We start from the raw sequence: 21978 nt of genomic DNA, 5'->3' as shown, positions 1-21978 counted from the left end.
ACATAAAATATATTCGCTTAACCAGGATTCTTATTAGGGGTTAACCGGGGGTGGGGGGTGTTTTTTTTTTTTTTTCAAATCTAACATTCATTAGTTATTAAAAGAAAAATAACCGCCCTATAAGTTGTATTAAGAAGTTATTGTATTTTTTCTTTAAAACAAATTTAAAAAAATGTTTTTCTTGTTTATTGGAGAAAATTATTTTTGGTTAAACTAACAATGTCAAGGACACTTGATGGAGCTGCCTTCACATTAACTAAATGGACTAGAATATCTCAATGCGGGCAGTTGGTCTACTTAGAGAATCCCATTTACTACCACTTGTTAGGTGACCATTGTTTAGAAATAAGTTTTATTTCAGTATGCAAAGTCTAATGCTTCTTACTTATTGAATTGTTTGTGTGGACTACAAACGGAGAGACTATTGGATTCCGCAGTGCTAATTAAAGCAAATAAATTAGCATCGACCTTAACAAAAATAGCGTATTAACTTTTACTTTGTACACTGAATACACCGGAAAACTAGTTATTATAGCCATGTATTACAAAAATATCAAATAAATAAATAAAAAAGTGAATAAATATAAATGTTAATACAAAGGTTGATAGATAGATAGATAGATAGATAGATAGATAGATAGATAGATAGATAGATAGATAGATAGATAGATAGATAGATAGATAGATAGATAGAAGACAGGCAGACAGACAGACAGACAGATAGATTGATAGATAGATAGATAGAGAGAGAGAGAGAGGGATACATTGATGGAATGATTAATTGATTAACAAACCAGCTTACATGAGGTGCTGTGGCTGAGCAGTATAGGTCTTATCTTTAGAACAGAAGGTCCCGGGTTCGAATCCTGGTGAAGATTTGGATTTTTAGTTTCGGGATCTTTGGGCACCTCTGAGTCCACCCTGCTCTAATGGGTACCTGACATTAGTTGGGGGAAATTAAAGGCGGTTGATCACATGGTCACATGACAGCCTTGTGGGCCATAGAAATATATGATCTTTACTTCATCTGCCCTATAGATTGCAAGGCCTGATAGGGGAACAAACCAACTTACACAAATAGATATTTTAGAAATGCATTGATTTAGCACCAACTTAAAACATCTTAGTACTTCAAGTATTATATGTTTCAATTTAAGGAGAGCGGGGAAGTGGGGGATATGTGTTTCAAAAAAAAAGTAACACTTCTCAAGATTTTGTTGACTAAACCAGCCCAAGGCCGTGTAGTACAGAACCTATCTGCGCCGTGTAACAGAAGTTATTAACTGAAATGAGCGCCGTGCGGTTCAATAATGTAAACGACACCACAGGAGTACTTGTAACTCTGATTGGACGCTGTTTGTTGTTTAGACATTAGTGGCTCGTATCTCCAGTTTCTTCAGGGGTGTAGAAAGTTCAAAACTCTTGAGACAGTTTGTTCTATATATATTTTACAAACTAGTTTATAAGATTTGTTTTATTTTTCTTATCTAAATATTTATCCTCTCTGTCTCTCTCTCTGTCTCTCCTGCTTCCATTTTATTTTGGTGGACTTTGATCTAGGCAAATGATAAATGCAGAACTGAAAATAATGTTTACGAACGTTCATCCATTACCTCGACGCCCCTGGGACGGACATACACTGATACGATTGTCTAGACAGGCGTTGACACGAGAGTGAAAGTCTTCCAGCAAGGAGTCTCAAGTTGGTCTGGATTTTGAGCCCTTTGAGCACTTTCGTTCTAAATACCTAATGCCAGTGACACTTTTCACTCTTCCCCAATTAATAATGGTCGTTCTAATAGTCATACTTTGTAGAAAGTGCTTAATAGTTCTTTCTTAGAGTTTGTCTCTACTCTTCACATACACAAAACAATGTTTTTTTTTCTTCTTTTTTTTTTTCATTTGGCTTTCTTTTTGTGTGTGTGTGTATATTATTTTCTTATTTCTTACAATGTATATTTATTATAGTTTGTAGCTTGCTTTCATTCAATCTTTCTCTCTCTTTCTCTCTCTCTCTCTCTTAAATCTCTTCATATTTTACCTCCAACTTCTCCCTCTACTTTTCTACATTCTCTTCTTGTTTAGACTTTCTCCTAATTGCTCATTGCTTTGTTTCTCCCTCTCTGCATCCTTTGCCTCCTCTCTCTGTCTCTCCCCAAGCTACTATGTGTACACATGTGAGCACCTATCTCTGGAGAAGGTTTTCAAACAGTAAAAAATTTACTATCACTGTCTGCATTTATCACTAGGCGATACAGTGTGTCGTGGCGGTATCTTACTGTGTACTCAGTGGGGTCAAAGCGTTCAGAACATTGTTCTTTTATTCATCCAATGATCTTGTCCAAGAAGGCAAGCTAATTAACTGACGACTATCTCGCCATGAAGTTCGTTTTTCGTAATGTATGACCACCACTTCTGTCATCCAATGAGATTGAGCTATTGGCTGTGCAGTACAGTGCCTCTTCACAAGGCGTTGATCTATACGAGACCGGAAAGTTCTGGGCATGTTACTGTAGAAGAAGAACTTTGTGAAATGTTTTGTCGCTTTTCTTGGCTATCAATCTTTAACAGTTCTCGGGATAGTACTTACAATGAGGCATCGAAATATTCTGTTCTCAGTGAATTCTCAGGAGGTAGTATTGTGTCTATATTGAAAACACATGAAGATTCTTTGAAAGCGTCTTTGAATCTTTTCTTAAAACCTACAACCCAATACAAGAATAGAGATAGAAACGAAAGGAAGAAGTCCTGAGCTTTTTTACAAGTCTTCTATTCAGCTTGTAAACTCTTCATTGGGTCAAATAAAATAAAAAAACCTCGGTGGGTGGACAGCCATTTGTCGAAAACGGCTGTAACGATTTTCCTACAAATTTAACAGTTGTATACCTTTGAGAAAAGAATTACTATCGAATTGGCCGTACTGGGAAAACTGGCCGTTATTATTTTTCGAAATACTATCTTCTAAAATAAAATCTTATAGCATATAAAGTCTTATTGGGATGAAGAGTAAAACTGAAAGAGCTCTATTTGACATATTTCCATATGTATCGATCTACTGGTCGTATCGTGTATACGTAAGCTGCGAATAACTAAATCAAAAGACCGCATGTATTATCAGTTCTGTCTGGCGTGATAGTTCGCAGCAAAAACAAAAAGGTTGCAGGGTCAAGTAGTGAGATGTCTGAGTGTGATAACCACATCAGCAGACATCACAAATGTCCTGATATCTACCAATAGTGTACTTTCACTGATTGATACCATCAGTTTACTGTAAACCTTCCAAAAGTCGATCTATCTTTTTAATTCTAATTAAAAGAAAAGAATAGATGCTGGATTAGGGTCACAGATTTATATATATATATATATATATATATATATATATATATATATATATATATATATATATATATATATATTTGTGTGTGTGTGTATGTATGTTTGTGTGTGTGTGATATATATATATGTGTGTATTTAGGGTCTTGAACACATTTTTCATTGATCACATGGTTTGTTTTTTATTCCTAAAGACAATATTATTATATGTCACTGACATGTGATAATATTAACAATTAAATTGCATAGTTTCTTCACATGTCACTGCGGGTAATCTCTTTACGGACGTAGTTTTCATGTTGCACCAATAATAGTAGCTAGATGTAAAGCCCAGTAAGTAAATCTATTTGCATATCGTTCAAGAGACCAACATTTCGAGCGAGCCTTTGAAGTATTTTCCTCTCCATATAGGCCTACAGGTCTGTGTGCCATCTTTTTAGATTGTCATTGGCTTCCAAACCGGGATCCCGGGTTCGAATCCTGGTGAAGACTGGGATTTTTAATTTCGGGATCTTTCGGCGCCTCTATGTCCACCCATCTCTAATGGGTACCTGACATTAGATGGGGAAAAGTAAAGGCGGTTGGTCGTTGTGCTGGCCACATGACACCGTGGGCCACAGAAACATATTGCCTCTATATCATCTGCCCTATAGATCGCTAGGTCTGAAATGGAACAAACCAACTTACATAAATAGATATTTTAGAAATGCATTGATTAGCATCAACTTAAAACATCTTTTCAAGTATTATATTTTTATTTGTAATGAAAGCGGGGAAGTGAAGTGGAGGATATGTGTTTTAAAAAAAGTAAAACACTTCTCAAGATTTTGTTGACTAAACCAGCCCAAGGCTGTGCAGTACAGACCTCGCGCCGTGTTACAGAAGTTACTAAATGAAATGAGCTTCTTGGTCATCTCCACAGTCACAGCAATCACTAACCGTTTTGTTTGTGCTGACAAATAGTCCATTCTTGTCTTGTGTTCTAAATATCATTAGTGACCCATACATAAGTACGACAACCTCGAAGACCCTATGTGATTACAGTAGATAAAAGTCCAGACAGGAACAAGTTATCTGGTCCTATTTTCTCTGCAAACACCTTCTATTATTATCAACAGGACTAACATTTTTTTGATTACTATTATCTTGATACTGTCGTCATAATAATATGTTCTAAATAGTTTTGAAAGATCATATTGACAAACTAAGTATATATTCACACACACACATACACACTGGTAAACACATACACACACACACTCACTCACTCTTTCTCTCATGTTTATATTTGTAAGTCCTTAGTATAAGATGATGTACCTATATACTACACAGTGAAGTCAACGAGTATAAGATGATGTACCTATATACTACACAGTGAAGTCAACGAGTATAAGATGATGTACCTATATACTACACAGTGAAGTCAACGAGTATAAGATGATGTACCTATATACTACACAGTGAAGTCAACGAACGACTCATCGGTTTACCTTAGGACACATGAAGCAACAGAACCACTTGGTAGAGCCAAAGTGAGAATTTAAAACTATTACGAGGCTCCTGGCTATACGAATCTTGGGTCTCACTAGTTATGATTACTTTTAGAGTGATTTGAATATTAAACTGTTAATGCTAGAAAGTACAACCCTTACAGCTATAGCGCCAATGTTAAAAGGTTGCGCTTATGAAGATGTCGCAAAGAGAACTAAGAATGTAAGACAAATCTTTATTCTCAAGTTAGAAATATATTTTAGGACATCTTGTTTGCTGACAGTATGGATTGTAAGTGTGTAACAAAAAAAGTCCTTGTTTCCACAGGAAGTACTTCACCCATCTCTATGTTCAACATAATAATTCTTTTTCGACGCTGTATTAATACTCGTTCTCAACACCAGCCAAAGTTCAATAGGATGATCGGCCGTTGATTGACTCGAGATAAGACATAGTGACAGGCTCCTCTAATATATCTCCCATTGTGACAGGCTCCTCAAATATATCCCCCATTGTGACAGGCTCCTCTAATATATCCCCCATTGTGACAGGCTCCTCTAATATATCTCCCATTGTGACAGGCTCCTCAAATATATCCCCCATTGTGACAGGCTCCTCTAATATATCCCCCATTGTGACAGGCTCCTCTAATATATCCCCCATTGTGACAGGCTCCTCTAATATATCCCCCATTGTGACAGGCTCCTCTAATATATCTCCCATTGTGACAGGCTCCTCTAATACACTATCCATTGTGACAAGTTCCTCTAATACACTATCCATTGTGACAAGTTCCTCCAAAGGATCCCCCATTGTGACAGGCTCCTCAAATATATCCCCCATTGTGACAGGCTCCTCTAATATATCCCCCATTGTGACAGGCTCCTCTAATATATCTCCCATTGTGACAGGCTCCTCTAATATATCCCCCATTGTGACAGGCTCCTCAAATATATCCCCCATTGTGACAGGCTCCTCTAATATATCCCCCATTGTGACAGGCTCCTCTAATATATCCCCCATTGTGACAGGCTCCTCTAATACACTATTCATTGTGACAAGTTCCTCTAATATATCCCCCATTGTGACAGGTTTCAATAATACATCATTGGGACAGGCTCCTGTAAAATTCGTAAAGTTTTAAAACTAAATCTTGCTTGTGTGAACTGGCCTCTAAACCCAGGAAGAACTACCACTTACTTGACACCTCTTAAAGTAGGAGCTTGGGATGGATGCATCTTCATAAAGTAATTTTTCTAGCAGAGGAACAAGCTGATTTAAAATCTTACTGAAAAGCTAAGTCTTCAGCATTAAACTCTTGGGGAAACACATTTTCCCAAACTAAAGTCAGGTACCCATTAGAATTGGGTGGGCTAAGGGAGCCCTAAAAAACCCGAAATAAAAAATCCCAGTCTTCACCGAGATTCGAACCCAGGATCCCCAGGTTCGGAAGCCAAGCGTTTAACCACTCAGCCACCGCGCCACCTACGCATAGGTTAGCTCAATGGAAAGCAAGTGTGTTGTGACAGTTGGGTACATGTTTGTGACACACTCCAGTCCGACCAAAAAATGGTGGAATGTAAAATATCCAAATATTTCTTTTAACATTTTATTCTAAACCTTTTATGTCATTATGAGACATCCAAAATCAACCAAAAGAGAAAATAAAACAAGACAAACCACTGATACAATAGCCACTGTTTATTATTTAATGTTTGATTCTTCAAAGTAATGTCTATATAATAAGTATGGTCCATCACAAACAAACAAATAACAAAATATTCACAAGATAAGCAAGATTATTTGCTAGTGAGTACTTCATAAATAACAGTGAAATAATGGCGGGCAAATACTAAGTAAATAAAGATGTCAGAGCTTGGTCAACTCATGTCTCCACTAATAGAGTTTTGTTGTTAAGACAAGCTATCGTTGTCTGCTCATTTAATGTTCTATTTCTGGGGGTTATTTTCAGACTTTTGGCATTCGATTTAAATGTTATAGTAACCCTTTCAATGTTTCCGCCCATGTGGCAGATGATGTCATTCTCATCTATTTTATGAACAACAGTTAACGGGGATGTCATGTGGTCAGCGCAACGACCATATGCCTTTACTTCCTCAAACTTATGAGAAATGGACTCAGGGACGTCCCTTCGTCGGGATTCGAACTCTTGGCCCTAGATTTCGAAGTCAAGCTTGTTACCACTTGGCCACCATACCCTGAATGATTTCATACAGCTATGAAAAACATGACAGGGTGGAATCCTCTTTTAAAGTGTCAAAAGTAAGGTTCCCTTTTCAGACATTACAGTGTCCATTACATACAAATAAGAAGAGTTATTGAGCTGTTCAAACTTTTACACGGTTTTAATATAGGATGTCTTTCATTGGCTGATATTTTAAACAGGTCTGTTGAAAGCGTTCTCTTAGCTAGCCATTTATAAACCTGCTAGAATCTACATAGTTATTGTATTAGTTGAGTTTATTTATGGAGACTCAAGGAACATTCAGAGATGGGAGGTGTACGTGGACTCTGGAATGTTGTCAACTCTTGAGAAGAAATTCTTAGGAGACCAGAACTTAAAGGATTCATGTGTCAGGGTGGCACAGAGGTCACTGCCCCCTCGTGTTCAGTTTATAGACAGAATGCAGGAGAGAATTGTAAAGGGGGAGGTGACTCTTAGGAAAATATCGAATCTCTGATTTTGTAACCATTCAGAGAGAAGTTTATATTTGTAGACATCATATAAAACATATGCATAACATATACAACTCATATCAATATTTATAATTTGACTTGGATTCGAACTGCCGAAATGATGTCTCATTTATCCGCTCTTGTTAGGCATTCTAAGAATTGGTTGAACCCCATGGTCACACTTAAAAGTGACAGCCTTGAACATTTCAAAAAATGAAAAAAGAAAAAATAATTTTTCTTCCATACGTATTAAATAAGTTTATACTAGAAATAAATATTGAGAATATAACAACAGAATCACACCACTCTATGGAGTGGTTGTCGAGATGTACAGTTGTATTATAAGCATGCCATTTCTGTACAGATGAAGAAGAGAATCACACAAAAGCTTAATTTAAATAGTCAATGAAAACAGAGTAAAATAACAAAAAACATTCTTTTCAAATGTATAACATTTAGGTAGTGTAGTAATTTTCAATGGTCTAAGCAAAATCACAAGAGTATTTGATACACAAAATAATTTAAAAACAAAACAAAGTAAAACGTAAAAACAGGTTAATAATGAAATCAGCAACAGAAAATAGTTCAATTATTGTCAAACTATCAACCAGTTTTGTTTTGTTTTCAAGCAAGCTTACAAGAATAAGAGATCAAGTCATCGCCTGACTCTTAGCATTTGAGAAAGAACTGTACAATTAGAAGACAATTCTAGCACCAAGGTTTAGAAGACAAATTTCAAACTTCTGACATTCTATTTCTGTCATTCAAGTGATTTCAAACTTCTGAAATTCGTAAAAAAATAAAACTGAGGTCATTCACAAGAACAGATGAAGTGCAATGGTAAAGTGACTTTTAAATCCAGGTGTCAGAATCCTGCGATTTGTTTCATAAATAATAATAAGTGTTTTATTTTTATTTTACATATAAATAAGTCAGATCATTAAATATGACAAACAAAAGAAAAAAGTTCTCAGATTATATGCAAAATTTAGTTGTTTAAAAAGAAAGAGAAAAGGGGAAAAAAAAAGAAACGTCAAAATCTGTGTAGTGAGTAGTGATGTAGTGATGTAGAGAGTAGTAGTTTGAAATGATAAGAGTTTGTTTGTTCGTTTGTTTGACATCAGAATCCAGTCTGTAATCAACCTATTCAACAGAATCCAGTCTGTAATCAACCTATTCAACAGAATCCAGTTTGTAATCAACCTATTCAACAGAATCCAGTTTGTAATCAACCTATTCAACAGAATACAGATTTCGATACCGCAAGTGAGATGCAAACTTCATGTATTTATTGAAAACTCGATTGATGTCAGCTACATAGAGTATAAATTTGCATGATCAGAAACAGTCCCATATTGTATGGAGTGAAAATGTCCATGTGTAACTTGGAATTGGAAACAAGTTTTTCTAAAGTAGAAGCGGGTTCACGTTGAAAGCATTTCTCTGTGTGAAGAGGATAAGCAGTTTGTTGGAGGCAGTCCTGGAAATGGCTGTGGTTCAGACAGACTTCTGTGAACCATGCCGAAAGGATAAAGGCTATGTGGAAGGTTAGCAGGAGTTGCTACTCCTGAGGATGAGGTGGCCATGTCTTGGGGGTGTCTGGAAGCATTCTCACTCCTTCCAGTCGGACTCAATGATGATGAGACATGCGATGTTTCCTTGCTGGTGTCGTTGTGGCGAGCTGAGTGTTCGGACAACCTGAAGTGCTGAGGGTTGTGGTCCTCGTTTTTCGTGATATGGCCCCCAGGGGAATCTGGGTTTGGAGTAGACGTTCGCAGAGGGCTTGAGGTAGGATGAGAGTTTGTTGAGGAAGCCCTGCTGCTACATCGTTCTCTGGGCTTGTTAGGGGACAAAACCGCTTCGTCGCCCGTGTGAGGTTCCTTGATGCCTTGGAAATGTGAATTCAGAGAATCCGATCTGACTTTGTCTTCAGGGGAGAGACCTCGCTCACCAAGATGAGGGAAATCTCTGCGCCATTTAATGTCCACTTCGTCCGTATCCTCTTCGTCCTTGATGTTTTCTTCGTCTAAGTGATGCTCTTCGGCGTCATTGGAGTCGTCAACGTCAATCTCGTTGTCGTAATTCATTGAAGACTCGTCAAAGGAGTCGTGGCTCCTTTCATCCCCGTTATCATCAAAGCTCATATCTATAAGCGTGTTAAAGTCTGCCAGGGGATTCTGGGGTACACAGGAACCAGTCTTCCAGTGAGTTTTCAATCCGCTCCTACTGATGTACTTACGATTGCACTGCGAGCACTCGAATGGACGTTCGTTTGTATGCAGTCTTCTGTGGAGCTTGAGATGGACAAATTGAGTAAATTTAGCGTTACAGCATTTGCAGTGAAAGGGTTTTTCCCCAGAATGCAACCGCATATGCGTCTTGAGGTTACTCGTTGAGCTGAACCTCTTATCACAGACTTGGCACTTATGTGGCTTTTCTCCCGTATGGACTAAATTGTGTTTCTGAAGATGGGCGAGCTGCGTGAAGCCTTTACTACATGTCTGGCAAACGAATGGTCTCTCGCCAGTATGCGTTCGAAGGTGAACTTTAAGGTTAGAAAGTTGCCCAAATGTTTTCATACACACATTGCATTCGTAATGCATTTTGCCGTCTTTCTTTTTGAGAGGATATGGCAGGTTGCGATATCCCCTGGAAGTCATATGCTGGTGAACTGTCTTAGGCTTTGTCAAATTGAGGCCTTTATCCTGACTATTTGGCAAGTGTGGGACTTGATTTTCAGATGGCGGAGCGCTGTCTGCTGTTGAGAATGGGGGATAAAGAGGCCAAGTTGGTAGCGATGGGTAGTGCTGAGCTAACTGCTGGTATAATGGATTCATTGGAAACAATCCAGGTAAGCCAGGCAGACCAGGCATGGACGAGTTCGGAAGCATCATTGGCGAGTTAAAAGCAGAATGCTTCATGGCAGGTAAGAACCTTGACATAAAATTTAGATTGTCAGCCTTCACAGGGCTCAGCAGAGGATTGTAAGGTCTATCCAGCAGAAAGTTTGGCGGATACAAATTGCCAAACTTTAACATAGGGAACGGATTAAAAGGGTAGAGCTCCTCGGATCCTCTCTTTGGCGTTTCTGAAGTGTAGCAAGGCTTCGAATCCGGATTGGTATTAGCCTTAAGTTCATTCATTGTTGGAGTCTGTAATGGATGCTGCTGAATAGGGAAATGCCCACCCCGAGGAGGGAAATACTGCGCTGGAAACTCAGCCCCTTGCTCCTGCATTTTTTTCAGAAGGAGATTTTCAATAAGGCCAGCGTGCCTTTTGGACGGAGATTGAAAGGGCTTGAATCCTCCTCCCTGGTGAGCTGCAGGTGGCTGGTCATTTTGTATGGGACTTCGAGATCGAATCTGGCCCTAAAATAGGAATAAAAATAATATTAAAAATAAAATTTAATAACTACGTAAACGTTATAGCCATTATATGCATATAGATTACTTTGCATTTCTTCAATTATTGCACATAAAATGTAAAATATCTGCACTTTTCTATTGTAGATTTTTATAATGTTTTGGTTTACAAACTCATACGTGATAGTAAAGGCCGTTCAGAATAAACAATCTAACGAATTTCATTCAGATCAACAGCAGTAAATGTAAGCGGCAAAATATGTGCTTTTATTATTATGTTCCGTTTGGATTGTAGCAATGTTGACATAACTAGGCGCTTTTTCTCCTCCATAAATTCAATAAGCGATTGTGCATAGATTACCGATCAATTAAATTTATTAACTAGCCATTGAATACCAACCTTAGGAGTTGAGGACCGTCGTGAATTCGCACCTTCTTTTGGAGATCTTCTGCCTTTGTTACTTTCTTGTGCTTGTTCAAATTTGACCGGCTCCCAGTGGGATTTTCTTTCTTGGTCTAGAACTTTTGGGCGTTGTGGCGACCTGGGTGACCATATGGCTCCTTCAGTAGAAGGTTTCGTCTGATTTTCAGGAGTCTTGCGCTCCACTTTGACATTGCTGACTTCTTCTGCGCTGCGAGAGTTCTTCTTTGAGATGCTGAAATCAAGAATGGGCGATGACTCGTCTGAATTTGCAGCGTTGTTTATTCTCAGGGGCGGAGGCGGACTGGAAAGGTAGGTTGGTTGAGAGCTAGAAACGCGGCCCAGGTGTGAGGAGGGTAAGTGAGAGTAGGAAAACGTTGTGTACTGAGAGGAGGGCGGAGAGTGGAGCCCGGACACAAGTGCAGGCTCTGCATGGAGTGCTGGGGTCTGACTGTCAGCTGATCTGAGGGGGGACAAATGTTTGTCACCATTGAGAAATTTAAAAGCCTCAGGCTTGTCTGATTTGTTGGTTTCTTTAAGACTGGACTGGGACAGTGTCGGTGCTGGCACGAGTCTGTTCACGTAGGGCAGATCTGTAGGACAGACGAAAATAATAAAAGAATAATAATAATTATTATTATTTCTATCAGAGATCAAATCAGAAGATTTCGTTTAACAGGTTGTGTAAATCTATTGCTAGTAAGTTAGTCATTGGCTTATATTGTAAAGCTCCAACAAGTTATTTTATGCTGAGAACAGAGACAGATATTGAATTGTATCTTTGACAGATCTCATAAAGAGAAAAGAAAAGTGAAGCAGAAACCAATGAATTAGTGTCTGTACATTCTTGACATTACAATCAACGTTGGGGTCAAATTAGAGTTAAAAGGCTTTTAAAAAAAAAGAAATTCTCCATTTATGCAATGTACAAGCTATAGCAAAACATTTTACTTTTCCAACCCAATGTGTTTCTTTTCAAATGGCGATAGGAGTGCTGTGAACGTTACACTTTTGAAGTCTAATAGTTCGCAGGTGAGAGTTCAAATCCTATTCCAGGTAAATCATGGGAAGGTGACCATTTTTTTAGACACACTCCTTTGACTAGATTAATGAAATGGTTAGTCTGCCGATGTGAAATGGGGTCTGCATAGCTTCGCTCTCTTTCTCTCTCTCTCTCTCTCTCTCTCTCTCTCTCCCTTCTTCCATTTCTCTCTTTTCATTCTTTCTTTATGTATTTCTCCTTCATTTTCGCTTTAACTTCTTTTTTTTTCCTGTCAGTATTCTTCTTTCTATTGTCTCTCTTTTTCCTCTTTCTTACATCTCTTTTCATGTCACGTTGTGTGTGTGTTTGTTTCTTTCTCCTTTCTGTCACGCTTCTCTCCCATTAAATTATTTCTTCTTTCTATTACATCCTTGATCTCTTTTTCTTCCATTTTTCACTCTCTCTCTTTTTCTCTCTCTCTCTCTTTCTCTATCGATCTATCTATCTATATCTATATATAGTATATATATATATATAGTAAAGCGAATGAAAAATTAAATAGCAATGCAAAAGCGGCTAGAGAAAGATAGAGAGAGAGAGAAAGAGAGAGAGAGAGAGAGAAAGAGAGAGAGAAACAGAGAGAGAGAAACAGAGAGAGAGAAACAGAGAGAGAGAGAGAGAAAGAGAACGAGAAAGAGACATGAGAGAGAGAGAAAGAGAGAGAGATGGAGATAGAGAGAGATAGAGAGAGAGAGAGAAAGAGTGAGAGAGAAAGAGAGAGAAAGAGTGAGAGAGAGAAAAAAGAGAGAGAGAGAGAGATGTTCTATTAAGCAACAAATCTACATAACAAATCTACCTAACAAATCTACCTAACAAATCTACCTAACAAACAAACAACCATGAGCTAAAAGAACAACAGATTTGAACCAAATGTTCGTCGCTTACCCCCTTCTAAAATCACAGGAAAGAACAAATCCTTCATTTTCGGCCACACATGGATGTAGAGACAGACGCGAGAGAAAATAAGAAAGTCGATAGTTTAACTAGGGGAGACAATTTACATCCACTATCACGTCAATGGTGTGAACCCGGCCTACAGTTCGCTGGAGTACCCCGACACCCTGTAGATTACCATACTCGGGTTCAGCCAGTCATAATCGCTGACAGACAAGTGGCGGGCTCTATCTTTGGGGAAAACGTTCGCGTCCTGAGTGTGTACCAGAGGTCCCCTTTTCACTACTTTCACCATGGAGATAACTTACAAATCTGCCCGCTCTATCCGCGCTGTTTCTATTGCGTTCTCGCTCTATCCGCGCTGTTTCTATTGCGTTCTCGCTCTATCCGCGCTGTTTCTATTGCGTTCTCGCTCTATCCGCGCTGTTTCTATTGCGTTCTCGCTCTATCCGCGCTGTTTCTATTGCGTTCTCGCTCTATCCGCGCTGTTTCTATTGCGTTCTCGCTTTCTATCGTTGTTAAATCCTACTAGTCTTTGAGTCAATATTTGTTGAAGTATTGTTTTATAATTCTGTATTTGTATATTTGTATGTTCTGTTGTTGTTCTAAATGATGCTGTATCATTTAAATCGATGTAGTGCTAGGTCTATAGGCCTACAATGAAATTATTTGGTAGTATTTTATACACGTGTTATATAGATCAGGCTGTCGTTATATAGATCAGGCTGTCGGTATATAGATCAGGCTGTCGGTATATAGATCAGGCTGTCGGTATATAGATCAGGCTGTCGGTATATAGATCAGGCTGTCGGTATATAGATCAGGCTGTCGTTATATAGATCAGGCTGTCGGTATATAGATTAGGCTGTCGGTATATAGATCAGGCTGTCGGTATATAGATCAGGCTGTCGGTATATAGATCAGGCTGTCGGTATATAGATCAGGCTGTCGGTATATAGATCAGGCTGTCGGTATATAGATCAGGCTGTCGGTATATAGTCTTTTACGTAATCTCGATGGTGCTGTAGATTTGAAAGATTTTCATTTAGACAATTTTGTTTTGCTTGGTTTTAGTTTTGCTTGTTTGTTTGTTGTTGTTTTTTTTTTTGTATTGCTTGGTTTTGGTTTTGTTTTGAATTTTTTGTTTTGATCGGCTTTGTTTTGATTGGTTCTGAAATTTAAACAATATATTTAATCTATTTTTTTTTTATTCTACCAGTCCATGATCTATCTATCTATCTATCTATCTATCTATCTATCTATCTATCTATCTATCTATCTATCTATCTATCTGTCTGTCTATCTATCTATCTATCTATCTATCTATCTATCTGTCTGTCTGTCTGTCTGTCTGTCTATCTATCTATCTAAATTTCAGTATATGTATGCGAGTGCATCTTTAAAGCTAAAATTGTTTTTAAAAATGCAACAGTCCATCCTAAGTGTCAAGAATGTCTTCAGCAAGTGGTTTAATCAAAGCATACCATTAATTGATAACCCAGAAGGCCATTGGTTCAGTTATCTGCTCCAGACGGACTGATGAAACTTGCCCTATCATCAGGTCAACATTAGAACATTGAATACTTCTCATGTTTTAGTAGGCACGGGTCTGGGACTGTTGTTGGCTGGGGCAAAGCAATGTGTTTGATGTCACACAAATAGGTCAATGCTTCTGTTCTTGCATGATTTAGGGTCTTACCCACACAAGTCTATTAGTGAACTCCCATGAGGACAATCAAACACACACACACAATCATCCACTCACATACACACACATATATACACAGACCTGTACACTCACACATTTATTTGTTTTCATTATTTCTTGTAGAACGCACTTTGAAATGTTTTATTTTTTGGATTCCTTTCATTTATTTTCTTTAGATGCGGCAAGTGTAATCGAATTTGAAACTTTAACTAGACCTAGATCAGTGTTTCCCAAACTTTTTCCTTAAGGGAACACTTCGCACAGTCTGAGAATTTATCGGAACACTTATTTTTTTTTTAGAGAGATGAATTCATGGGCTGGCCTACTAGTTCATTATTACAGTAGTTCGTGGACACACCTATTTAGGCTCCCACGGAACACTAGGGCTAGTGGATTATACGACAGTCAATAACATAAACGGAATGAGAGAAGGAGCCATGAATACATAACAAAAGAAGTGAAATAGATTACTTGTGTTAATTCTTGTAAGAAAATATTTTTAACATCCTATTCCCTTGCTATGAAGTACATGTGTGTGTCTCTAAGGTAACCATGAAGAAAAAAGGGCGGATGGTTTTGGTTGTATCGAGAGAAAAGTTTCTGGTGAAACCACCAGATGATCTGACATAATTCAAATTAATAAAAGCCACGGGTGTGAGAGTTGAAGTAAAGATGTGTCATGTTTTAGTGAGTTACATTTTGTTTATATTATCTTTTGATTTGTGTCACTACTATACTTCAGGTTCAAGCTGAATCTATGAATATTTTAAAATAAAAGTTAAATTCAAGTTTTTCCTTAAAAGGAGACTTTTTTCAAGTTTATTTCATTAGGTATTTACTACGCAACATCTCCTTGATTGTACTACACATTTCCAATGATGGCTGCATGGTCGTGCGGTTTGCACGCAGGATTGTCGTTCAGATTTATCGATGGTCCAGGGTTCAAACCCTGCCCGCTTCCACCCCCCGTCGTCCTGTGGGGGGTTTGGACTATGAAGTAATTATCTTCAACTCTGAAGGAACATCCGAAACATGTCAAACATTTTACATTTGACAAAGTCAAAACAACAATCGAGCAACAGCTGTGTCAGAGGATGATTAGCTTTGAACTCGATGTAGGTACCATTGATACAACTATCTTTAAGTTGCATAATAAGAAAAGACATAAATCTATTTATGCTTTAAGTTTCGAGTACCACTGGAGCATGTAACTCACAAAAATTGTATTCTTATCAGGGCTAACAGAATCATATAGAAATGGGGTGATTGTTTTATTGTAATGGTGGGTGTCGCTTTGCGAGAATTTGCACACTATTTTTTTCTTTCTGTTTAGTGTAGCCATTTAATTACGCAATAAAATAAACTTGTTTGCAGAGTTCAAGATTATAAAATGTACATCTTACATATCAGTTGATCTAAAAGTGTAATATCCTCAGTCTCTGCCAACAGATATACAAGACTGATGACCTTATATTGGACAGATAGTGGACAGAGATGTCCATTCCTAAAACGCACATCTTTATTAGGTGCGTACAACAGAGAGTGCCAACTTGTCCTTATCTCTACATCCTGTATGTCCTGGCTTCAAGCCCATGTCACACAAAGGAAAGGGGGAGACAAAGCAAGACGTTAAGTTACAGACTGACTTAGCAAAGATCTAGATCTACTTCATTGCATCAGTAGTTACTTCTACTCTGGTTAGGCAGGGGTAGTACTGGTATTGAGAAAGTCCTATATTGTTAGGGTTCCCCAAAATGACAGATTTTAAAATGAAAGACTAATGAAAGCAGACGATTTAAAAGCAAATAAGTCAATATTTTAAAGTATAGGTAGGTCATGGTCATAATAAATTTAAAAAAAAAAAAATACTATAAGAACAGAAACGAAAAGTATATTTTTTTTTAGTTTGTACATTCAGAATGAGATAGACCTTGGTCTTGTTGTTATTGATGTCTGTCTGACTTCGACAGATTACTCTGGAAATGTCTGTGTTTCTTGTACGGGTGTATTAAATGCGTTTAAACGTAAACTACTACAGAACAATGCCTACACACGTAACAAGGTTAAAGAACTAAGCCCAGACCGTGATCTACTTGGATGTAGTCTAATACTGACAAGGTCTCTGTCTCTGTCTCTGACTGTAAAACGAAGTTATCCTCCAGAATTCCAAAGACCAACTGACTTATAATATCATAAATAAACTAGACCCCACTTAACCGTGACGTCAGTAAACGTTGCTTTCAAAGTCTGTCCACCACGGTGCGTTTCTATGCTAAGTGTCTAGTAAGACCATGTCTTGATGATTTATTAAATTTTGAAATGCCGTAGACTGGTATCATGGAGTATTTGTTGTGGCTACATTCTCAAGCACGTTCTGAAAGTGATGAAGAAACAAAGAGACGGAGTGACCTCAAGAGACACCTACAGAGGGATAGATGCAGACACATAAATAAATAGAGAATCGCATAAAGAGTCAGGGATAGATAGAGAGGCATAAAAAGAGACACAGAAGAGGGCAGAGAGAGAGAGAGAGAGAGAGATTACAATTGTCAGCATTCAACTTGTCTGTCTCTCACACCCAATGCCGGTGGCTCGCCTCTGCCTTCTCACAGCCAGGACATAGCACTTTATTTTGGCCAACTCTGTCCACTCCAGTATCATCCATCTCTCTTTATTTCTCTCTGACGCTCTACGTCTTCCATTTCCTCTCAAAATTCCTTTCAGCATTTAAACCCTTAATTTACCCCCCAACACACCCTTTTTTTTTTGTTGTCTAGTACACACAAACACACATCGTCACCCGGTTCACCTAGAGAAAGGTAGGGGCACTGACCAGTACAGAAAGGATAAGAGACCTTATCTCCATCACCTGCGCGGGGCCACTGCTACCTGGAGAGAAAAAGTTTTGACAGCCGACACTGTAGATGGAGGCCATGGGCGCTACCAGGAACTGAACTGTAAAATCCATCACTAGATAGAGCCTAGCGGGAGATAGAAAAGGGAAGAAGGGGGGGGGGAGTGCAATAGTAGAGAGGCTGGGGGGTGGCAGATAGGACTCCTAATTTAGCCTAATGATTTGGATGCCTGTATTTTCTCCCCTTTACGTATTCGTAGAGACTGGTCGAGGCTAAACTATTGACAGCAGTCTGCACAGTAAAAAGAAACAATGAAACAGAACTAGATGATGTGAAGATCTCTCTGCGAGTAGACTAGATTCTGTGCTATCTAGTTTATAATATTTTTATTTCTTCCCTAATCTCGTCATGTTCAGCTTGTCATCCTCGCGTAGGCTGGCTAGTAGTTAATATCCATGTATAGGGACGCCCTCTGGTGTAGTTAATGTGCAGGAAGGGGGAGATTACCCATAACGTCTTTCTTGCTCTCTCTGAAGTCTACATGACATTGTGTCCTCACATTTTACTGACAATGTCTGAGACTATGTACTAACGTGTTATTTAGTACCCTTTTAGTGATAAGCCGTGGGCAACGTTTGAAAAGCTGGCCCGGTGGCCGGAGTTGAATTATTCTATTTACGTGGTTATACCTACAGCAACATGACAGTGAGGCATTCTCCACGATGGGTGGACGCTCAGGTCTGGTCCGGTGGACTTCAGCTTAGACCCGAACTTGATCATTCATAAGTTTAAATACGTTGAAATACGTAAGAAAGTGTTTTGTAAGAAGTAACGATGTTTTTAATGGTTGAATGGTAAAACGCTTTGTCTCCGAACCGACGGTCTCTAGTTTGACGTATGGTGAAGACCTCGATCCTGACATAAGTGGCGGTACCTGGTATGAATTGGGGTTCCTGACATAAGTGGGGGTACCTGACAAGAGTTGGGGTTCCTGACATAAGTGGGGGTACCTGACAAGAGTTGGGGTTCCTGACATAAGTGGGGGTACCTGGTATGAATTGGGGTTCCTGACATAAGTTGCGGTACCTGGTATGAATTGGGGTTCCTGACATAAGTGGGGGTACCTGGTATGAATTGGGGTTCCTGACATAAGTGTCGGTACCTAGTATGAATTGGGGTTCCTGACATAAGTGAGGGTACCTGGTATGAATTGGGGTTCCTGACATAAGTGGCGGTACCTGGTATGAATTGGGGTTCCTGACATAAGTGGCGGTACCTGGTATGAATTGGGGTTCCTGACATAAGTGGGGGTACCTGGTATGAATTGGGGTTCCTGACATAAGTTGCTGTACCTGGTATGAATTGGGGTTCCTGACATAAGTGGCGGTACCTGGTATGAATTGGGGTTCCTGACATAAGTGGGGGTACCTGACAAGAGTTGGGGTTCCTGACATAAGTGGGGGTACCTGGTATGAATTGGGGTTCCTGACATAAGTGGGGGTACCTGGTATGAATTGGGGTTCCTGACATAAGTGGGGGTACCTGACAAGAGTTGGGGTTCCTGACATAAGTGGGGGTACCTGACAAGAGTTGGGGTTCCTGACATAAGTGGGGGTACCTGGTATGAATTGGGGTTCCTGACATAAGTGGCGGTACCTGGTATGAATTGGGGTTCCTGACATAAGTGGCAGTACCCGACAAGAGTTGGGGTTCCTGACATAAGTGGGGGTACCTGACAAGAGTTGGGGTTCCTGAAATAAGTGGGGGTACCTGGTATGAATTGGGGTTCCTGACATAAGTGGGGGTTCCTGACTTAAGTGGGGGTACCTGATATAAGTGTGGATACCTGGCATGAGTTGGGGGTCATGACATAAGTGGGGGGTACCTGACATGAGTTGAGGAAGGTGGTTGGTTATTTGTTGAACTGGCTACATGACAGCCTTTTTAACTTTGTCTCATCTATTGCATAGATTGCAACGACTGAAAGGAGCCGTACTTGAACAATACTTTCAAGGTAGTATACTGAGAGTGACAGCATCTATAGATCACATCTTCAACTTATCATTGGTGCTGGGGCCAGACAATACCAAAGACGTATTTACTTTCGCATTTATTAGAGGCGGATGCAATCAGATTTCAAACAAAATCCCCAGAACATTATTAAAACATAATTGAATCGTAAATTATAGACTTCAAAGTAATGAATATATTCATGCGTTTGAATTCTAAAGCTAGGCTAACCTAGTCCAGTCTCAAACTGGTCCTACACATTCAAAAATGGATGAAATAAAGCTTTCTATGATAGAAATTTCTTTCAATATCAAATTAAAGTAGACATAATGCAAGTAATTTTTAAAAAAAATGTAACAATGTTTTATGGTTAGTTAGTTACAAATGAACAGATAGTGCTTCTTTTGGGTTTAACTCGGAACGTGACTAGCTAGATCTATATGTACGTGACCAGAACGCACTCGCCAGAACCAAATGCTGTATTCTTCTCTGTCAGTTTTAATGTTGACCGTACTATCACTTTCCGTATCGCGCCGCTTTCCATGAGAAGCCAGCCTCCCGCCGTGTGACGTATGGCAGCAGACGAGAATTTCATTGGCCAGCCTTTCTTTAACCCAATGGCTTGCGTCTGCGCGGTGTTCTCTTCTTAAAGTTTTTTTTCTTCAATCAATTAGCTAAGGCTTCGCCTCCAGTCCCCCTAGAATCTTGGATCTTGTCTAGTTAAGAGATCATCAATTCGGAACAACGGGGGTGCCGAAAGAGACGATTTGTGGGCGTCAGCTGCTACCCGATGGCGCCCTCTACTTTGCACATCATTAGATTCCTTCCACCTAGGACCCTTTCCATGGAGGGTATTCCCCCCCCCTCCTAATCTACAAGAGTCTGACAATGTTGTCAGTCATTTAAAGTGTCAAAGTATTTAATGTAAGTCAAAGTAATGACCATGAATGTCAGTGCATCTGTCAACACAGTTATTTCGAAACTCTTGAAGGGTTTAAAAGAATGGACTGGCCTCTCCCTAGATACCCTGCTAAGAACAGCTGCTGACCTGGAAAAGTGGAGGGATTTGGTTACGTAAACTGTCATAGCGCCCCTAAGACGAAAGTCAAGGGACAGACGATAATGATGAATAGTGCACTTGACGTTATAGATCTAGGGAGATGCACGAATATTGAAAAAGCAAAGAAGCTTTAAGCTGAAATAAGTCATTCTAAGTCGGATTAAACGAACTCATGCTCTAAAGTAATCGGCTTTTCCGGGCAAAGATTAGACTCCAAAACTGTCTTCGTGTAGATAGAAAATAAAATTAAGCTCATCCCTGGGGGGGCTGAAACGGAGCTTCTTCTTTTCTTGGATCACATAAGACAAGCTTAGATCCAAAATATATTTTAGTGGTTTGATAGCATTTTCTTTTTAAGTATTATCAGAATCCTTGACATGTCATGGTGTGGAAGGATTTCAGAAAATGTGGAGAACGTTGTTTCAGTCTTACATTGTGTATCCTTCGCCAACAACAAAATGTGCACTCTCTAAGTAGATCTCTAAGTGTTTCTTTACATTTGTTATATTTTATCGTCATTGTGTGGTGCTACACTGCTTCTTTTTATAATTACAATATTTTTAACAAACACTTTTGGGAATAAATTCGGTAAAGGTTAATTTGCATAAACGTGACTTAAATAAATATAATACTATCTTTACTATACTGTATTTGATATAAAAAGGAGGATAAAAGAAAAACGAAATCCCACAATAACTATTTTTTACTTACTTTTTTCTCCCACAGATGAAGGACATTTCACTCTCTCTGAGTATTCTTGCGAGAACCAGAAAAGTAGTTCCGTGTTGGCCTCAATGGGCTTGACGGTGTAAAAATAGATGTGTGCTCCATGTTGACAGGCCACCACGTTCTGTTCCCTGTCTGAGGGCGCCAAATTCATAAAGAGTTGCCAACTGCTGCGATCTGGGTCTGTAATTTGGATCATGTAATCCAAAACACCGTCTTTGTAGACCTGAGGGAAAAGGCGAAAAAGAAGAAAAATTATATTTAGAAGCGCTTTGAGAACCCTGAAGAATGAGCCATCCCTTAAGGACTCTACTATTTAAGAATTTTATATCATTTAGTTCTCAACCTATACAGATACCTTAAAGTAATATATAGCAGA

General features: G+C 39.0%; 1 protein-coding gene across 15 annotated transcripts in view; it reads right to left on the bottom strand.

Annotated features, from left to right (window-relative positions):
* Window positions 1-6507: 6507 nt before the first annotated feature.
* The window catches only part of LOC106077229 (B-cell lymphoma 6 protein homolog), a 103887-nt gene continuing 88416 nt past the window's right edge, over window positions 6508-21978 (bottom strand). For 12 of the 15 annotated variants that reach the window (XM_056032003.1, XM_013238046.2, XM_013237999.2 and 9 more), the window contains 3 exons: window positions 21585-21825; window positions 11284-11897; window positions 6508-10889 (listed from right to left, as the gene is read on the bottom strand). In XM_056032003.1, coding sequence (XP_055887978.1) covers window positions 8946-10889; window positions 11284-11897; window positions 21585-21825 — 2799 coding nt within the window. In that variant the 3' untranslated portion in view covers window positions 6508-8945. Of the gene's footprint in view, window positions 10890-11283; window positions 11898-13231; window positions 14050-21584; window positions 21826-21978 lie in introns of those variants that run through there. The other 3 variants (XR_008778366.1, XR_008778365.1, XM_013238117.2) reach the window with 3 other exon arrangements.

The sequence above is a fragment of the Biomphalaria glabrata genome, chromosome 6 (genome assembly GCF_947242115.1).
Source record: "Biomphalaria glabrata chromosome 6, xgBioGlab47.1, whole genome shotgun sequence".
Lineage (NCBI taxonomy): Eukaryota > Metazoa > Mollusca > Gastropoda > Planorbidae > Biomphalaria > Biomphalaria glabrata.
The sequence above is the reverse complement of the archived record's forward strand: the minus strand, read 5'-3'. Positions and strand labels throughout refer to the sequence as shown.